At 34.8% G+C, this 19,112-nt stretch overlaps 1 protein-coding gene across 1 annotated transcript; it reads left to right on the forward strand.

Annotated features, from left to right (window-relative positions):
• Positions 1–3,937: 3,937 nt before the first annotated feature.
• LOC128220734 (penicillin-binding protein 4-like) lies at positions 3,938–12,694 on the forward strand. Its single transcript, XM_052929238.1, has 8 exons — positions 3,938–4,139; positions 5,191–5,332; positions 8,598–8,777; positions 9,054–9,317; positions 9,512–9,654; positions 9,824–9,931; positions 11,432–11,509; positions 11,970–12,694. Exons 1-8 carry the CDS (start codon positions 3,983–3,985, stop codon positions 12,575–12,577), a joined length of 1,680 nt encoding a protein of 559 aa, XP_052785198.1. The 5' UTR covers positions 3,938–3,982; the 3' UTR covers positions 12,578–12,694.
• Positions 12,695–19,112: the final 6,418 nt, after the last annotated feature.

A 19,112-nucleotide genomic window follows, 5' to 3' on the forward strand; every position in this document is an offset into this window, starting at 1 on the left:
AATCTTAGTATGCAATTCGAAATGTGTTCAAATTCTATTTAAATTGATGCACATGCCCGCCTGAAATAATTTTTAACTTAAATGCAAAGGAAATGACTGATTATCCTGATTCCTGATTTTCATCCACTCTTAAGTTGAAGATAGCAATCGCTGGTTTATACGCATTATGACAGCGTGCTCGTGAAACGCACCAGATCACAATACAATCGGAAACCATCTGACATCTCCGCATTTGACGAGCCTCGGATGTGAACCGGTGCATTAATGAAATTAAAAGTAGTTCGTAAAAAAAGAAATATTAATATATTATAGCATTTTAGAAAGTTTTTAATCACTTAGATCAAATTGATTCCCATTTAAGTGAATTATTGCATAAGGATTCTTTACAGTAAAATCTTTAGACTTAACTGTTAAATCAAAATATCTTCGTCCATGTACTTTCGAGGTGTTTTCAAAGGAAAATGGCCGACGTGCTCCGATTGACCACAGCAGTAAGGCCTACGCTTCGGCGCCTGTTATTTTTGTTTTATATGCCAAGGACAGTATTTACCCTTTCGTGGTATTTAAACATCTCAGACACTACTTCCGGTATCCAACGGAAACGGAACTGACCAAATGATTTTAGTCTGTGGTAATATTGACTTGAAATAGAGATATAATTATTATATATACAACCAAAGGACGAAGCATTGTCAGTGTGAAATATCAAGCAAATGGCAGTGAAATCATTTATGATCTCATTCCAGCTGATATAACACGCAGTTTTAAGTGTTTAAAAAGCAAAGCAAACATTATGGTAGAAGTTATGTTCAGACTTTTGTTGCAATTGCATCTGCATTTTACCCAAAAGTGAAACAAAATTATGAATATTTCCAGGTGATTTCACTATCCAATCGTTTCAAGTGTGTAAGTCTTATGTCATGTAGCTTTGAGGTGAAATATGTTTGCACTATTGGAATCATGCAATTAATTGAAGTTCCAATTTTTGACTAGTTGGTCTTCTCATGTGAAACGATATCATCAAGAAACAGCAAGGAATGTATGACTGGATCATCTGGAAAATTTCAGTATAAAAACATATTCATTCTGTCAAAATTATTGTCCGTATGGCATCACAATGTTCCATCGTAAAATTTGCTCAACAGCTTATTACAGCAAACATGTTATAAAGGATGTCTGATTAACATTCGAAAAATATCAAATTAAGTTTTGCCAAACCAACGGAGAACCGTTAGCACACGGTCTTACCTACATTATCTCTCAGACCAACCGTGAGCGCTGTAGGCTTTCAGGAAACATATTTCAGTTGAAATCAGCGACGGTGTTTCTTCATGTACCAGTTTTATTCGACCCATCGAACATGTGCTTTAGTTTTATTTTCACAACAAATTGCATGGCCTTCAAAAGTTTCTATTTAATTTGCATAAAAAAATGTCGATGTTCTCATTTGGTTTAGGCAATATTCTTTTGAACATAAAAGGTGACACCATTTACAAAATTATGGAGCAACATTTAACTGATATCAATATTAATACAAGGACAGTCAAAGATAGCATGAAACGTGGAAGGGGGTGTTATGCGTGATAACAGTCATGCGCTAAGTTAAAACTAACAGTCGCGCTTACGTTAGTACAATTGTTCTGCCTTGTATCCTTATGATATCGTAATGTATACACTGCAAGCGGGGAAACAACACGTACATGTTAGCTATTGTGAACGATTTTAAGCTTATAAACCGAACAGCGGGTATAAATAATCATTATTCAAGAGGTGCCCTTATTTTACAATATTATTTTGATTTTTAAAGAAGTGCAATCATCGTATGACATATTGAATGATGAAGCGATCAAGTTGGCACATGGCAGTGTTGTGGTTTTATCCAAAATGACGGTTCTTTATCATGTTTGATAACATTAGGTTTTAAATACTTGTTCAAGAAGAATTTCGATGTATTTCTTGATTGCTTTTTTTTTAACTGATATCGTTGTTGTTGTTGTTTTCCAGCTTTTTTTTCTTCATATAAACTTCTTTTTTGAGAATGCTTCTATCCCTTTTATCGTTTCAAGTTGCCATTTCTCATTCCAAACGACAATTGTGTTGAGATATTATAACAGCCTAGGCAATAAACTTTGAGAGAATCTGGGATGCCAAGGGCAAATTCCATAGTTACTTTTCAATGAATGCAATGATAGTAAAAATATGGAGATGTCCATGTTAACCAAAGACAAGCTAAGTCCATTAACAAATATTATACAATTAATGATTTCGTTTGACGAACGATTACTGTACAGCAAAGAGAAGTAACCACTGCTTGGATATTTGACAAATGGTGTAAATATCTTGCAAAAAGAAACCGCGACTTTGAAAAGGGCGGGATACATTTTAAGCTTGAAGTATGAATTACTCAACCGACACGGCAATTTTAATACCAGTGTTTTGTTAGGATATCATGATAGTTAATCTATAAGCTTTCAGAAAATTTGGGATGCCCTGTTTCTATGATTATATTTAGGTCAAAATCAAAGGATAAATATAATATTAATATAAAAATGTTTCTTTAATGATTCCGATCTAATATTATATAGACCAGCTACGTCAACAAATAAAATAAATCACAATAATTCAAAAATGAAATACAAATATCCAGATGCTGTTCAGTAATCATTGCCGTTGCGGATATCACGGGATCGTTTTCAAAATCGCGTGTCCGCATTCAAAATATTAAAAACAAGGATATTTCGACATTTAAACTTGAAACATTCAATATTTGAAACAAAACAATGTGATATTAAGTTATAGCAAAATCCTTTTTTTAAACTTAATGTTTGGAATTGTTTTTAATCCAAGTAATGTTTGGCTTCAGCTGCAAAATATGTGAACTCTGTGTATATTTAGTATCACATGATAAGTTTAAATCGAAATAAACAACGGAATAACTGTGACAAGTATACGTGAAAAGTGTAGAAGTGGTATACGCAAAAAACAAAATAATCAGAACAGGATTGACTCACTTTATCTGACTTTCTCATTTACCCTGTATCTGGTCATCCCGTGTTATTCACGCATTTCTCAAGAGAAGCTTACCGACAAATTGGATTTTGGTGATAGAAAAGCTATTCAAACCCTTATGATTTCAATTCCTTCTTTATATACAATGTATATGTCGATCAACGTAGATCAAATTTAAAAAGAAAATACGTAGAAAGACTGTTAAAACTTGTACACGAGCCCTTATGAATTCGGCAGGGTTTGTATTTAAAATGAATATGTCGATCTACGTCGAATTACGTAGTAAGCATAGTGTAATGAAATTCATCGATCTCATGTAAGCCACGAAATATACAGTTCAACTTATTTGTGTTTATTTCAAAAGCATTTATTCGTCGTCAATATTTACATGAAAGTAAAAGTGTAGTACATCATTGCTAGTGTAGAACATGTATCTTAAACTGAAGTTAGTGTTAAAATATTGATATATATTTTCTCCCATCACAACAAAGTGTATACTTATCTTACATTTGGATTGTTTATTTGATAGTTAGTCGATCCTCATCGTTCCTATTAGAATACCTGTTTTGATTGGTTATATCATATTTCTTTCATGCTTGTCTTGTTATCTTTCCACAAACATTATCTTTCACTGACAGTATTTAAAGTTTAACAAATATACATTATGTTCATCATTGAGACTATAACAGGATTTTAATCTAAAATAGCATCAATTATAGAGAGGGCATCCTGGACCACAGTTATAACGCACCTTAACCACTAAAGCATTTGTAAATATTTGTTCGAGTTGGAAAATTAAACGAAGCAGTTATTTATATTGCCTGTTGTAAATCTTAACACTTAAACTTAAATCACGCGAAAAGAAAGTGAGGTAAAATAATAAACAAGTTGCGAAATAAAACCAAATACTCTGTATTTAAGACGAGGTTACAGCTGGATTATTCACACTCAAGCACCAAATACGTAGTTAGCTATGCGGTACGTTGTCCGTTATTGTGTTGCCGCCATCGTGTTTACCAGTGCACGTGGAGCAGTGTTTGACGATGAAACGGAACAAGACGTTGTTAAACTTATACAGGCCACGTTAGAATGCCGTCACGTTCCGGGTATGACGGTTGGCATCTTCAAAGGTTTGTTTTTATTCGAATCGGTCAAACGTAAATTCGTTTCTGTAATTACTAATGTATACTACCTTCTTCGACAATGGTGTATTTCTGTAAATACTGTTATACAAGGACATCGTCGTTGACTTAAACGTAATGAATTCATCTTTTAACTATTTTAAGTTTTAATAAGAAAAGTTAAAATCGTTTATAGGTGAAAAATAAATATTCAAGTACGAATTCGTGAAATTGTTAATAAGTGAAATCATGAAGTAGAATTCATGAAACTTTAAACATTGTGAAGGTGACATTCTAAAATTGAAATATCACCACAGGTATTTCGTAATACAAGGACTTATGGTTATTCAAACAAGTATTATGCATCGCCACAAAGTTTTGTTCGAAAGCATGTTTTTATGTTTAAGGTTTCCGATAGTCAGTTGCTTGTGATTTTTGAAAGCCTGCTGTCTTTTCTTCTTGTTTTAATTGTAATTTAGAGAAATATTAAAGATAACAAAAACGCATAAGTTGTTTAAGCCATTAATGTTCACCAAATGAGCTATTTCATGCCCGATTTGAAAAACAGAACAAAGGAAAAAAAATCTTGGTAAAGTATTTTCAGCCGCTTAGTTTGCGTACTGGTGACCAGCAAACTCTTACGGTGTCACCAAGCGTCAGCATTTAACAAACAGCAGGCTCATACTCGAACAATCTGAAGTTCCTTAAACTGAGATTTCTGTTTTTTGTTTCGGTAGAATTGTGTCATATTCCACAAGCGTGCATCTGGTAAACTATACTTTTTATTGGTATACAACAGCGTATTGGTATACTTCAGTTCATTGGTATACTACAGCGCAATGGTAATGTAGAGCGCGTTATTATCCTATTGAAGATTGATATACTAAGTATATATTGCACTGGTATGCTATAAGTTGTAGTGTATACTTGAATTTGCATTGGTATACCATAGCGCATTGGTATACTAAAGCTTACATTGATCTACCTTGACTGCTCACGTCCTAGTCTTATATGTTTAAAATTTCAATTCAAGTTGTGAAAAACTTACTGTTTTATACAGAACACGATACATGGACACGAGGGTTTGGGCTGGCTGAATTAAAGAGTGGACGGCCTGTTGACGAAAACACATTGTTCAACATTGGTTCTGTAACCAAGTCATTTACCATGGCTCTGCTGGCGATCCTGCTTAAAGAGAACAAGTATGACAGCATAGCGGTATTTATATCAACACATACTATTTCGAATATGAATATGCATAATAATTATGTAGTTTATATGGTCACGGAACTGAAACAGAACGAAAGTTGAAAAACGACATGTAAGTGTTCTTTTGTGTGTAGCTACCCGAACATTGAAAAAAACTCGTATGTGAAATTTTAGTCTGATTTGGTACTGGTATGCTTGGTGAAACAAGTTTTATCCACTGTGCTAGTATGATCGTACATGTTGTTATAAACGTGTATAATAGACACATACCTTGATGATGAAGCGCTTACCCTTAGAAGTAATTATTTGCAACTTCTCTTTTGTATTTGGTGTAACGATAGATCTAGCTGCTATAAAACTTGCATTTTCAAGGATTACATATGGTGCAAATATAGCTGATGGTAATTGCCAACTGTAGCGCTTATCATCATATCTATGGTCTATATTGCTTCCTTATCACTGTGCAAAATTGATGAATAATAAAGCTAATATAGCTGTTTAAGCTCGACTATTCGAACAATAAGAAGGCTTTACTACTCGCCCTAGCGTCGGCGTCCGGTTAAAGTTTCAGAGCAGGTAGGCATTTTCACTTATAACTCCGAAACCCTTCATTTAATTCACTTAATACTTCACACAGTTGTTCAGGACAATAACACATAGAGGTTACATAACTCCATATTATCCTTTATACAAATGACGACACCTGATTGACTTAAATAAGTTTCAGGGAAGGTTAAAGCTTTAGGGCAACTTCTATACCCTACATTCAATTGATTTAATACTTAGCATAATTATTGATGGCCATCATACAATTAGGTTACATTACTCCAGTTGAACATTTATACAAATATTGCCCTTGATGGACTTATTTTGTTAACCATTGTTTTCCTTTTTTATTTCTTTCGACAAGCACATTCTTTATATTTTAACCAGGTTTACACAAAGTGAAAACTGGTTATCAGAATGACTTGCTTCGTTATTCGGGTTGGTCAGTGGGAGGGCAACAACAAACTCACCTTTGGTATCGAATAATTTTAGTAAGGTTTGACATATAGTTACCAAACTTGGTGCATATGAGGAGTTTATAGAGACATTTCATGGTATTGCGTTTAGGGCCCCTATAATCAAGGTCAATGCCACTTTAACTATAAAAAGAAAAAATGGTTGCTATTTGATAACTTCAGTCAGCGACCAAACTTGGTATATATGAGGAGTTTATAAAGACCTTTCATGGTTTCGTGTTTTTGGCACCGAGAGTCATGGTCAAAGTCAAGGTCACGGTTGCTTAAAACAGAAAAAATGGTTTGTACTGACTAGCTTTAGAAAGGGTTGACATATTGTGATCAAAGTTGAAATATAGGAAAGTTAATAGAGACCTTTCATGGGATTGTCTTTGGGGCCTCTATGGTGAAAGCCACTAAAAAATAGATAATTTGTTATTATAAATTTCAATTAGGGTTGGCATATTGTGACCAAATTTGTACTTCTGTATCCTCTGAAGAAGCGATAATATTATTGTTTTGTATATACTAAACAATGCCATGTTTTGCAAAAATAACTGATATACTTCACACCTTTTTATTTAACAAACATGTTTCTTTCTCCTGAGCTTGTTTTTTAATTATATAATTCCTTGTTCTTCAATACTACAATGTAAGACATCCTAAACCTCTTTTATCTTGTATGCCCTCAAATAGGAATTTGTGACACTGAATAATATTCATCATCCGCAGCTTTAGTGAGAGATCATAGAGTTAGGAATCTTAGGGTTTCCCGCAGTATTTCATTTTCAAATGTAGTTATACAAAAGAAGTTGAATTATATACCTCGTTCAAGTTACACATGTTTAAATATACCAACCATTTAGAAACATTCATTTATTATCAAATGTGCATAGCTGGACACAATGGAATCAAAAGATAATAAATTAAGGTAATACAAAACACTAATATAAGGTGTTTGTCTACAGATAATGACAAAGATTTAGATTCAGTTGCCTCATAGTCCTTTATGAAATAGTTTTAAAACTATCTTGTTTATATACCTTTCACTTTTAAAAGTTTTTTTTTGTATTTGTCAACTTTACATTTCGTGTACATCTCATTCTATTTGTTTTGTTAAAGGTCAAAGGCTTTGTATAGCCAATATAGCAAACAAAACTAAATCAAATTAAAGATTAAGTAAGACGCATGCAATAACAACATAATCCTTAATAATGGGTTGATGTTTTGGAGTGTATTTAATAAAAAGTTGTAAACAGTGGAATTCGGAAAACAAATATATATGTACGCGAGATATATTTGGTTTGTTCTTGAGTTCTACTTTACATCTGTTCATAATCACTTAATAAACCAAGTATCATAAAACGTGACATTATTTACACTTAAATGGGTCAAAATTTAACTGATAAAAGTACTAATGCAAGGACAGTCCACCCACGATAGCACGAAACGTTGGAAAAGATGGTATGCGTAATAACAGTCCTGCGCCCAGATAAAGATAGCATACCCACTTGTTTATAAAAGCGGGTGACACATTATCACATGTTAGCCATCGCTAACCAAGGGCAGGATATAAGTTATCATTATTCATTAGTTGCCATAATTGATATTAATCCGTTGTGTAGTGAAATCAACGTATGACATATTGATTGTTGTATCGGTCAAGTTTGCTCTTACTTGACATTGCTAAACAATCTGCAATGTTGTGGGTTCGCAGTACCCTCTGTGTGGATTTTTGGCAAATGAAGTAACTACTTTTCAATAAATGCGACACACTGTTGTTTAATAATGGTAAAGGTGGTAAGGCAGGGACGTTGCAAACACAACGCAACACCTACATCCTTTTGCAGAACAATAAATATTGCCGTCAGATATATAACAAGATCATGAGCCAAATGACGTGTCCGCGTTTAAAATATTGAAAACAATTATATTTCGACCATTAAATCCGAAACATTCACTACTTGAAATAAACCTATAACGGTCAGCGATACTTTTACGTTCCCCTCCTTAAACTGTATTGGCAATGCCATTATTGAATATACTTATAAAACTTTGAATTGATTGAAAGGAAAATCAACGCGTAGAAGATTGGCAAACCCGACTGTCTCTCCCTAATAAGTCTTGGGTTCCAGTGACGGATGTTCGTTTTTTTCGGTTTCTCATGAAGGACTAGTAATGATGATATCGTTAAGTATAACCAGTTATGTAAATGATATGACAATCAAAATCCGCAATACATGGCTTTTTGGTACAGATTACAGTGGACGGCGAAGATATCCGATATTCTTGGCTCAGAGTATGGGTTCATTGACGACTATAGAACACGGAAGACAACTCTTCGAGACCTTTTATCACATAGGACAGGCCTAGCCAACCCTGACATTGGCCTGATGTCTGGGTTCCCACCATCTATATCGAGGGAAGACCTTTGCAAGTAAAAAATCATCTCATACTCGAACAAATATATACAAAAATAATTCATATGTCATTAATATAGTTTGACTGTTTTATTTCATTGCTGAATTTGCGCAATGCTCTAGTTAAATGCAAACAATGCAATATGCAATACAACGCCAGCGGAATTTCATTAAAAAAGTGTCATTTTGTTTAGTATTTTCACAATTTATAAAAGTCATTTCAAAATACGTACAAGTCCAATACTCAGAATGGATCAATCATTTTAAATTTCACACATGACATTGTATTGCAGACGAATGAGGTATCTCCCAGAGCAAATCCCTTTCAGGGACTCCTTCATCTACAACAATTACATGTACATGTTACTTGGCCACGTCGCAGAAAAGTTGGGTGGAGATACATGGGAAAATCTTGTGACGTCACGAATTTTTATTCCCCTTGGAATGAAGTCAACTAAAATACTGAACAAGACATCAGATGTGCTTGCAAGTGATATGGCGCATCCGTACATATACAAGGACGACTTGTTCGAGAACTCAACTTTAGATATTTATGAGTATGTTCACTTATATACTACAAGTACCTAATAGTTTTAGTCATATTTATAATTTAAATCACTTATGCCAAGCGAAACGTAAACATAATCGGAACGTTACTCATTTCATATCCATTTTAGAGTTTTCATTTATGTTTGCTTTAAATGTTTACATTACTATTAGAGAAATGTTATGAGCTTGTTACTATTTAAAGACTCCACCCGGCGGAGCCAGCAGGAGCCATATTGTCGTCTGCAGAGGACATGGCGCGCTATTTACAGTTTGTCTTAAACAATGGGAATACAACGACTGGGGACCAGCTGGCAGACCCAATGCTCTTCAATGAAGCTTTCTCAGGTAGTCAGTTACTTAAAATTAGCAAATGTTGAACAAATATCTCAATTTGCTTACTTTTTTTCGATTATGTTCGTTTTTCATTTAAATGTTATCAAGTCTGAACTGTGTCAATTCTCCGTAAATTTACCAATTTGTACAACAAATGTTGAGAATCACGTTTGCATTTCAGCTGCCATTCCTGTGAAGAGAGGGAAGGTCACCGTGTCAAAACCCACATTCCCCATATCTGACGTGCTAGTCGGATATGGATACGCATGGTTCGAGAGTAGCTACGATGGTATGCATTAAAGTATCTGTATTATGCATACATGCATTGATATATAAACACGGGGGGGGGGGGGGGGGGGCTAGAATAAATAATCGCGATCTTTGTATCAAAAAGAATTCCCCAGCGTATATTACAGAAACAGGAGTCCACGTCACTGATCACTAAATTTACAAAACTAGCGCTATGTGGATGGAAACTTGATGGGAACAATTCATTCGCAGTTAACCTGTTTTTTGTTTTTTGCACATGTCTGGGAGGTGTCTTAGAAACGTTAATACTGTTGTCTCTTTACTCTTCAAACCCCTGTACTAAACCATATACTGTAGTAAAACTGCATTTCATGTCGTTGCCAACTGTCGTATTCCCTCGCCAGTTATCATTATTAAAAGCCCTGTATAGATATGGCGTCAACGTATGATGCAAGACGGATCATGCACCCCCTCTTGCCATAGAATGCATTAAAACCCTATCTAGATATGGCGTCAACGTACGATGCAAGACCGTCTTGCCATAGAATTCCTAATCTTTGTCAGATAAACACATGTATTCATTACAATGTCAATTACATATTACAGAAGGTTTGTACTTATATAACAAAAGTTGAAACTCGGAAAAAAGTCGCATTAGTCTCGTCTAATAGGTGCAAAATCATCGATTTGTCTTCTCATAAAACAGGCAAACATTTATTCAAAGTATAAGCAGGGTTGAATAATATGCGTAATGTTAATATACGTTTGTCCGCGGATGTATCGCGATAGTCTGACAAGGTGTTACCAATAGCGAGGTTGATTTCATCGCTCAATCTGAAGTTAACCTACTCGAAGTGAGGTTAACCTCAGATTGAGTGATGAAATCAACCTCGCTATTGGTCACGAAATTTAAGTAACCGCACTTACAGTGATGAAATACAAATAAGTTGTCAAGCAAGACTATTGTATTACATTTTAAGCATAAAAGTTAAATGTTTAAAGTCTAGATGGATGAACGATAGAAAAACATAAATTTAAATGCAGTGTTATATTTATCTCATTTGCCTTTATATAATGATAAAAAAATGTGAACAGATAAAAATGTTAGCCTTTATATATAGGTTTTGTCCATGAATAGCGACAAGTATATTTCAAGTATACAGACCGTCATGGCACAGTGGAGGCTTGTGGTCTCACATAACGCTGGTCTGTATTTCCAGGTAACAGAGCGGTGTGGCACAGTGGCGGCTAGTGGACTTAAAAAACACTGTTCTGTGTTTCCAGGTAACGGATCGGTTGGGCACAGTGGAAGCTTGTGGTCTTACATAACGCGAGTCTTTATTTCCAGGTTACCGAGCGGTGTGGCACAGTGGAGGCTCATCGTCTTACGTTATGCTGGTCTGTGTTTCCTGGTTACAGAGCGGTGTGGCACAGCGGAGGCTTGTGGTCTTACATAACGTTTGTCTGTATTTCCAGGTTACAGAGCGGTGTGGCATAGTGAAGGCTTGTGGTCTTACATAACGTTTGTCTATATTTCCAGGTTACAGAGCGGTGTGGCATAGTGGAGGCTTGTGGTCTTACATAACGCTAGTCTGGTTGTTCCCGGAGGAAAATATAGGTAAAGAATGGAAGAGATGATTGGTTTAACTTGAAACTTACAGTCCATGAGTATGATCTTACTTAAAGATGTACATTTTGATAAACATTCATTTTGAATATTTGTAATGCGTATAGAAAATACCACAACCATTGTACCACATTTCCAATGGTTATAGATATTTATAAAATGTAGCTCTAAAACATGCGATGTTTTATGAACAGTAACATTCAATAGCAACTGCAAAGACTAATGCAAGGGGGTAGGGGATAAAAATAGAGTACGCTGAAGTCGGCAGCATATTTATGCATTGCGAAACTGTTGTTTTTTTGTGATATTTAATGTAGTTTGATCAATGTATGTTTGAGATTTACAACAACAACTTCGTAGTTGAAAAAAACATAGTTGTACAATTTTAACTTATTAACAGCATGATTAACTGTAGTAGTAAATGTAGTAAACGTACAAATGTTTGTTGCAGGGATATTTATTAGTACAAATGGAGGCATGTTCAAGGATTACCAGTCCAAATCGTTGACGACAACCATGTACTATCTGGCAGACAGATTATTGGACAAAGAACCACGGCTAAACTCATCAACTGCCTGCTCTTTTCCTCTACCTTGGAAAGAAGTTAATGAGACAGATTCGAGGTTGACAGAAATTAATGCTTTCTGGTCGGACATTTCCGAGTACACCGGAATCTACGGAAATGAGTTTCAACCCGATTTCATATTAACTGTGAACGGAAGTTCACAAACGCAGCTTAACTTCGAATCGGGAAGACTCGGGGGAAATCTCTATTCAACCAAAGACAAAGAACGATTCTTGATGGAGATAACATACCCATGGGAATTTTACATTCCGCTTATGGACCATAACAACGTTACGACAAAAACAAACGTGACCTTTGTTCGCGAAGGTGGAAAAGTGACATCAATGAACATAAACCTTGGCACCAATATTACATTTACAAAAGATGTTTCCATGTTAGACGTTATACCCCGAAACACTAACGGAAGTTGTAGGTTATTTAGCTCAACTTGTTTGGTATATCTGTTAGTTTGCTGCGCTGTGTGGCTACTGTAAAATGGCTTATGGCCAAAATATAATCAGCACATTTAAAAGCACACACGTTTTATAGAATCATGATAAATGTGTTGTTGATGCGCCTTCAACTGTAACGATACAACATTTGGTCGTGATGTGAAGAATGAATAGTGAATGCGTTTAAAGTGAAATCATCTCTACAAAAACATAAACCCTTTCGGCGCCATTTTTCTGGAATTCTAAGAGAATTTACCAAGGCAGTTTAATTGACCAAAACTTTTTTTATAGAAATGTTCCTTTCAAAATTTCACAGTAAAGCATACACATTATAATAGTGTGCTCGTGAAACTCACAGACAATAAAACAATCGGAAACCATCTAACATCTTCGCCATTTGACGAGCCTCGGATGTGAACCGGTGCATTAGTGAAAAATAAAAATAAAAATAATATTATTAATTTATTATGGAATTTTAGAAAGTATGTGTTATCACTTGGATCAAATTGATTCCCATTTAAGTGAATTATTGCATAAGATGTTTTTAGAGTCAAATCTTAAGGCTTCATTGCTAAATCAACAAAGCTACGTCCATGTACTTTTGAGGTGTTTTCAATTGAAAATGGCCGACGTGCTCTGATTGACAACAGCAGTAAGGCCTGTGCTTCGGCGCCTGTTATTTTTGTTTCATATGCGAAGTTCAGTATTTACTCCTTCTCCGTGGGACTTTAAACAACACTACTTCCGGTCTCCAGCGGAAACGGGATTGACTTCAAATTACTTCAGTCTGTGGTAACATTGAACAGAAATAGTGACATAATGATTATATATACATACAAAGGACGGAACATTGTCAGTGTGAAATATTAAGCAAAAAGCAGTGAAATCATCCTGTGATTTCATTCCAGATGATATAATATGCAATTTAAAGCGTTTGAAAGCTAAGCAATCATTATGATAGAAGATATTGTCAAACTTTTTTTGCAATCGCATCTGCACTCATCAACTGCCTGCTCCTTCCCCTTACCTTGGAAAGAAGTTAATGAGACAGATCCGAGCGTGACGGAAATTTCTGTGTTTTTACCGGACATTTCCGAGTATGCCGGTATCTACGGAAATGAGTTTCAACATGATGTTATAGTAACTGTGAGTGGAAGTTCACAAACGCAGCTTAACTTCGAATTGGGAAGAATCGGGGGAAATCTCTTTTCAACCCAAGACAAAGATCGATTATTGATGGAGATAACATACCCATGGGAATTTTACGTTCCACTTATGGACGTTACCACAAAAACAAACGTAACCTTTGTTCGCGAAGTTGAAACAGTGATATCAATGATACTAAACATTTGCACCAATATTGCATATACAAAAGATGATTCCATCTTAGAAGCTATATCTCGAAACACTAACGGAAGTTGTAGGTTATTTAGCGCAGCTTGGTTGATAGTATATCTGTTAGCTACATGCGTTGTATGGCTATAATAGAATCAACACCTTTAAAAACACACACGTTTTATAGAAACATGATAAATTAATGTGTTGTTGATGTGCATTCAACTGTAACGATACAACACTGCGTCTTGATGTGAAGAATCAATTTATTTTGCGTTTAAAGCAAGAACAGCTATAAATGGTGACAGTAAAGAAAGATTTTCATAACGAGCTTATATATGTCCAAGACTTCAAAATAAGAAAATTTTACTGATTTATAATATATGAACCCTTTCGGCGCCAAATTAATAGTAAAAAAAATCCTCTCTTCGCGAAATGAATTTCTGGAATTCTAAGAGAATTCTACTGAGGCAACTTTTTTATTTATAAAGCTTTTCCTTTCAATTTTTTACCGTAAATTTATGAAATAATAAACAAAACTTTTTATTAATCAAATAAGTTCTGTTTTTTTTATTAAATGTGACAAGATATTTGATTAATAACATAATTAATTTGAAAATGATAAATCTGGACATTTGATCAAGTATTAAATATTTAAGGATAATATAATTATTCTTTTTATACTTCGTACACATTTTATACATTTTATGCGTCTTATATTTGGTTTCGCGGCAAAATGAATAAAGTTGGTACAGAGGTCGCCATATCGGGCAGTGATGGTCATCTGTTTATTATTCACCGGTGAAAATGAAAATTAAGGTTAACATTTTAACATGTATTTCAAACCATCTATGTCAAACACAAGAATTTGTAATTTTAATAAACCAATCAGATCTTTTATAAAACGTTTAACGAAAAATGGCCTTTCATTTTTGTTTGTTAGTCGTATACAATACAAGAATTTTGCATTTTATCAGTAGTTTGAATTTATATTCTAAGTATGCGATTCGAATTCGAAATGTGTTTTTTAACTCAGATGCATAGGAAATGACTGAAAATTACTTAGATTTGTGTATATTAGAAGCTTGCATTAAACTATTAACACCAAAATTCCCTTATTGAAAAAATGGAATAACTCAAGTCAATTATGATGATGTCTGCCTGTAAAAGGGAAAACTAGACAAATAAGCTAAAATTGCATTAAATTTACCATAATGCTATGAGACCTGGTTTCCATCTACTCTTGAGTTGAAAAAAGCAATCGCTAGAATCTAAGCATTATAATAGCGTGCTCTTGAACTAACCAAACCATATCAAAATCGGAAACCTTCAGACTTCTCCGCCATTCGACGAGCCTTGGACGTAAACCGGTGTATTAGTGAAAAGTAGTTCGTAATAATAATAATAATTATATTAATTTATTGTGGCATTTTAGAAAGTAATGTTATCACTTAGTTGAAACAAATGGCATTGTAATTATTACGTGACTTATTCAAGAAGAAATACCATACAGTTGAAAGTGTTTAAAAAGCTAAGCAAACATAATGATTTCCAGACTTTTATTTCAAACGCAGCTGCATGTTTATGCAAAAGTAAAACAAGAGTATGAATACTTCCAGGGTTCATCACTTTCCAATCCTGTCATGTTTGTATATCTTATGTCATGTAGCTTTGAGATAAACAATATTTGCACTATTGAAACCATGTAATTAATGTTCCTACTTCTAACTAGATGGCATTCACATGTGAAACTATATCATCAAGAAACAGCAAGAATTTGATGACATTGCTGGATTATCTGGAACATTATGATATAAAACATATTCATACTATCAAATTTTTGTCCGTATGAATGCAAACGGAATTGCAACATATCTCTAACAAAATGTTCCTTCGTAAAATTCGTTCAGCGCCTTATTACAGAAAACATGTTACAAAGGATGTTTGATTAATATTTGGAAAAAATATCGAATTAAGTTTTGCCAAATCAATGGAGCAACGTTAGCACAGGTGCTTGCCTACATCAACTCTCAGACTAACCCTGATCGCTGTAGGCTTTCACGAAACATATTTCAGTTGTAATGCGTAATCATGTATGCATGTAATCACCTGAAAACACAATATTGTATATTTATTTGTCCATATGGGCTATGGCCTTCTGGATATTCTGTAAACAAATCTTGTATCTTGAATCTTATCAATGAATGCAATTATATTAAAAACTGAAGATGTCCATGTTAACCAAAGACAAGCTAAGTCTATCAACAATTATTGCGCAATTAATGATTTCGTTTGACAAGCGATTAAAAGGAATTGTGGAAAAGCTCCCGGTCCAGACTCGGTATTAAATGAACACGTTTTTAGTTATTATGGCCCTTAAGGTTTTGTTTTCTAATATAGTACGTTATGAAGAGTATCCAGTGTCATGGAAACTTATTTACATCATCCCTATTTACAAAGGAAATGGCAAGCCACGGTCAAGGCCTAGTAGTTAAAGGTCGATTTCGCTTATTTCTACGTTTTGCAAAATATTTTGCCATCGTAATTAGATTTGGTAAAATGTCATGTTCTAAATTTCGAAACAAACAACAACAAGGATTTAAAAACGAACTAAGTTGTAATACTGCAGCCTTTAATCTTCGGGTAATAATCACGATAGTGGAATTAATGTATATGTAGCTCGGTTAGATATAAAATGCGCCTTTGATGCTGTCTTGCACGACTCCTTAGTTTTGAAATTGTACGATCGTGCAATTCAAGAGAAGCTATGAAAAACGCTATTAAATTGTTTCCAAAACCTTACAACATACGTGAGGTGGTCTGGTTTAACGTCCGACCCTATAAATGTACGTAGATGCCCAAAAAGGCGTATTATCAGGCTTTTAATATTTAGTGCATATTGACGACTTGCTTAATCAATTAGAAAAATCAGTCTATGGAGCCAAAGTTGGTACAATTGCTGCAGGGAATCCTACCCTCGCAGATGACATTACACTGGTTGCTTTGAGGCCCTCCGTTCTTCAGCATATGCTTGATATTGTACAAGACTACGCAGTTCTTCACAATTTTGAAATCAATACTATGAAATTTCGTTACTTGTCGTTCTCCCCAAACGCTTGTCAATTCCATTATCAGTAACATTTGCCGGACAATCGCTTTATTACGTCGAATCGTCCACTCATTTAGGGATATTAGTAAACTTTAAATATGGAATGCGGTCTGCAACACGTATTTAAGAACGGTGCCAAAAGGGCAAATACTCATTCCATGCTATGAAATGTTATGGACTACATGGCGAGGGTCTTAGTCCATTAACTTCCACAAGCATATACAAAACAATCATTAAACTATTTTATAAGGAAGCAAATTGTGGAATAACCTCAAGTCATCGGATATCATCAATAGAACTTAACATTATGTTGTTAAAATAATTCAAGGCTTTAATAAATACACTCGTTCCGACATGTGTAATTCAATGGTGTGGCAATATCGTCTAGTAAGCTTAGTAGAGATCCGCAAATTATCTTTTCTGCAAAAGATTATGACGCTGCCTTCCGATAGTTTAACGTGACAACTTTTTTTAAGGAAATATGTAACTTTTCTAATCGTGGAACAAGTAATCCAATGCTTGGCTTAATACCTACATATTTGCTTTGGTAAACAAGTACCGCTTACAAGATAGCCTTAACGATTTCATATTGCATAATGTAGCACGTTCGAAGTCGAGCTGGAAAAGCTCTATCCATAAAACTGTCAAACAGACAGAACTAACTCTATGGCGCCCAAACCTTAACAGTGACAGGGATTTTTTACTGTTCAACAATCTCCATAATCAAATTGAGCCATGTGTTGTGTGGCAGTTGGCAAATAATCGCTCGGACTTAAAACTTGCGCACTTTATCTCTTTACTGCACTCCGTGTGTTTAATTTGCAAACGCGTGTTCTTTGACAAAACCGAGCATATCGCTTTTGCTTGTCCGTACACAGCAGCTGTACGCTAACGTTTTTATTGTGATCTTAACATGGTATTGGGTCAACATGTCGGATCCGAAATAGCTAAAAAAGATTCGACCATTTTCAGAGATTTTGTTTTAGGGAGCAATTACATAAAAATGAAGACTATAATCAATTGCTATTATGCAAGCTTAGTTTAGTTATGTACAAGATGCGTTCAATGTATACAAAACCTTCGATAGTGTTTAAATTATACTGAAACATTTTTTTTTGTGCATATATTGCGTATTATTCTCATGCTATTTCACGCATGAAATATCTTACTTTTTCTTCATAGTTCTTACATATTTAAACATGCTCATATATGTTACATTGTATTCAAATCTCCCTTGCAGAGGATATATTGAAAAAATAAATGGAAGAATGAATGAATGAATGAACGAACGAACGAACGAACGAACGAACGAACGAACGAACGAACGAACGAACGAACGAACGAACGAACGAACGATTGAATGAATGAATGAACGAACGAACGAACGAACGAACGAACGGACGGACGGACGGACGGACGGACGGACGGACGGACGAACGAACGAACGGACGAACGAATGAATGAATATATGAAATGAATGAACGAATGAATAAATAAATGAATGAATGAACGAAGGAACGAAATAACGAACGAACGAACGAACGAACGAACGGACGGACGGACGGACGGACGGACGGACGGACGGACGGACGGACTGACGAACGAACGAACGAATAGATGAGTGAATGAATATATGAAATGAATGAACGAATGAATAAATAAATGAATGAATGAATGAATGAATGGATGCATGAACGAATGAACGAATGCATGAACGAACGAACGATCGAACGAACGAACGAACGAACGAACGAACGAACGAACGAACGAACGAACGAATGAATGAATGAATGAATCACATTATTAGTTCAAATCGAAACAAACAACGGATTTACTGTCGCAATTATACGTAAAAAATGAAGAAGTGGTTTACAAACAAAACAAAACAATCAGGACAGGATTGACTCACTTCTGACTTTCTTCTTTACCCTCTATCTGGACATCTCGTGTTATTCACGCATTTCTCGAGAGAAGCTTACCTACAAATTGGATTTTGATGATAGAAAAGCTATTCAAACCCTTATGAATTCCATTCTTGTTTATATACAATGTATATGTCGATCTACGTTGATCAAATTTAAAAAGAAAATACGAAGTAAGACTGATAAAACTTGTATACGAGCCCTTATGAAT

The sequence above is a fragment of the Mya arenaria genome, chromosome 15, assembly GCF_026914265.1.
Source record: "Mya arenaria isolate MELC-2E11 chromosome 15, ASM2691426v1".
In the NCBI taxonomy this organism is placed as follows: Eukaryota; Metazoa; Mollusca; class Bivalvia; order Myida; family Myidae; genus Mya; species Mya arenaria.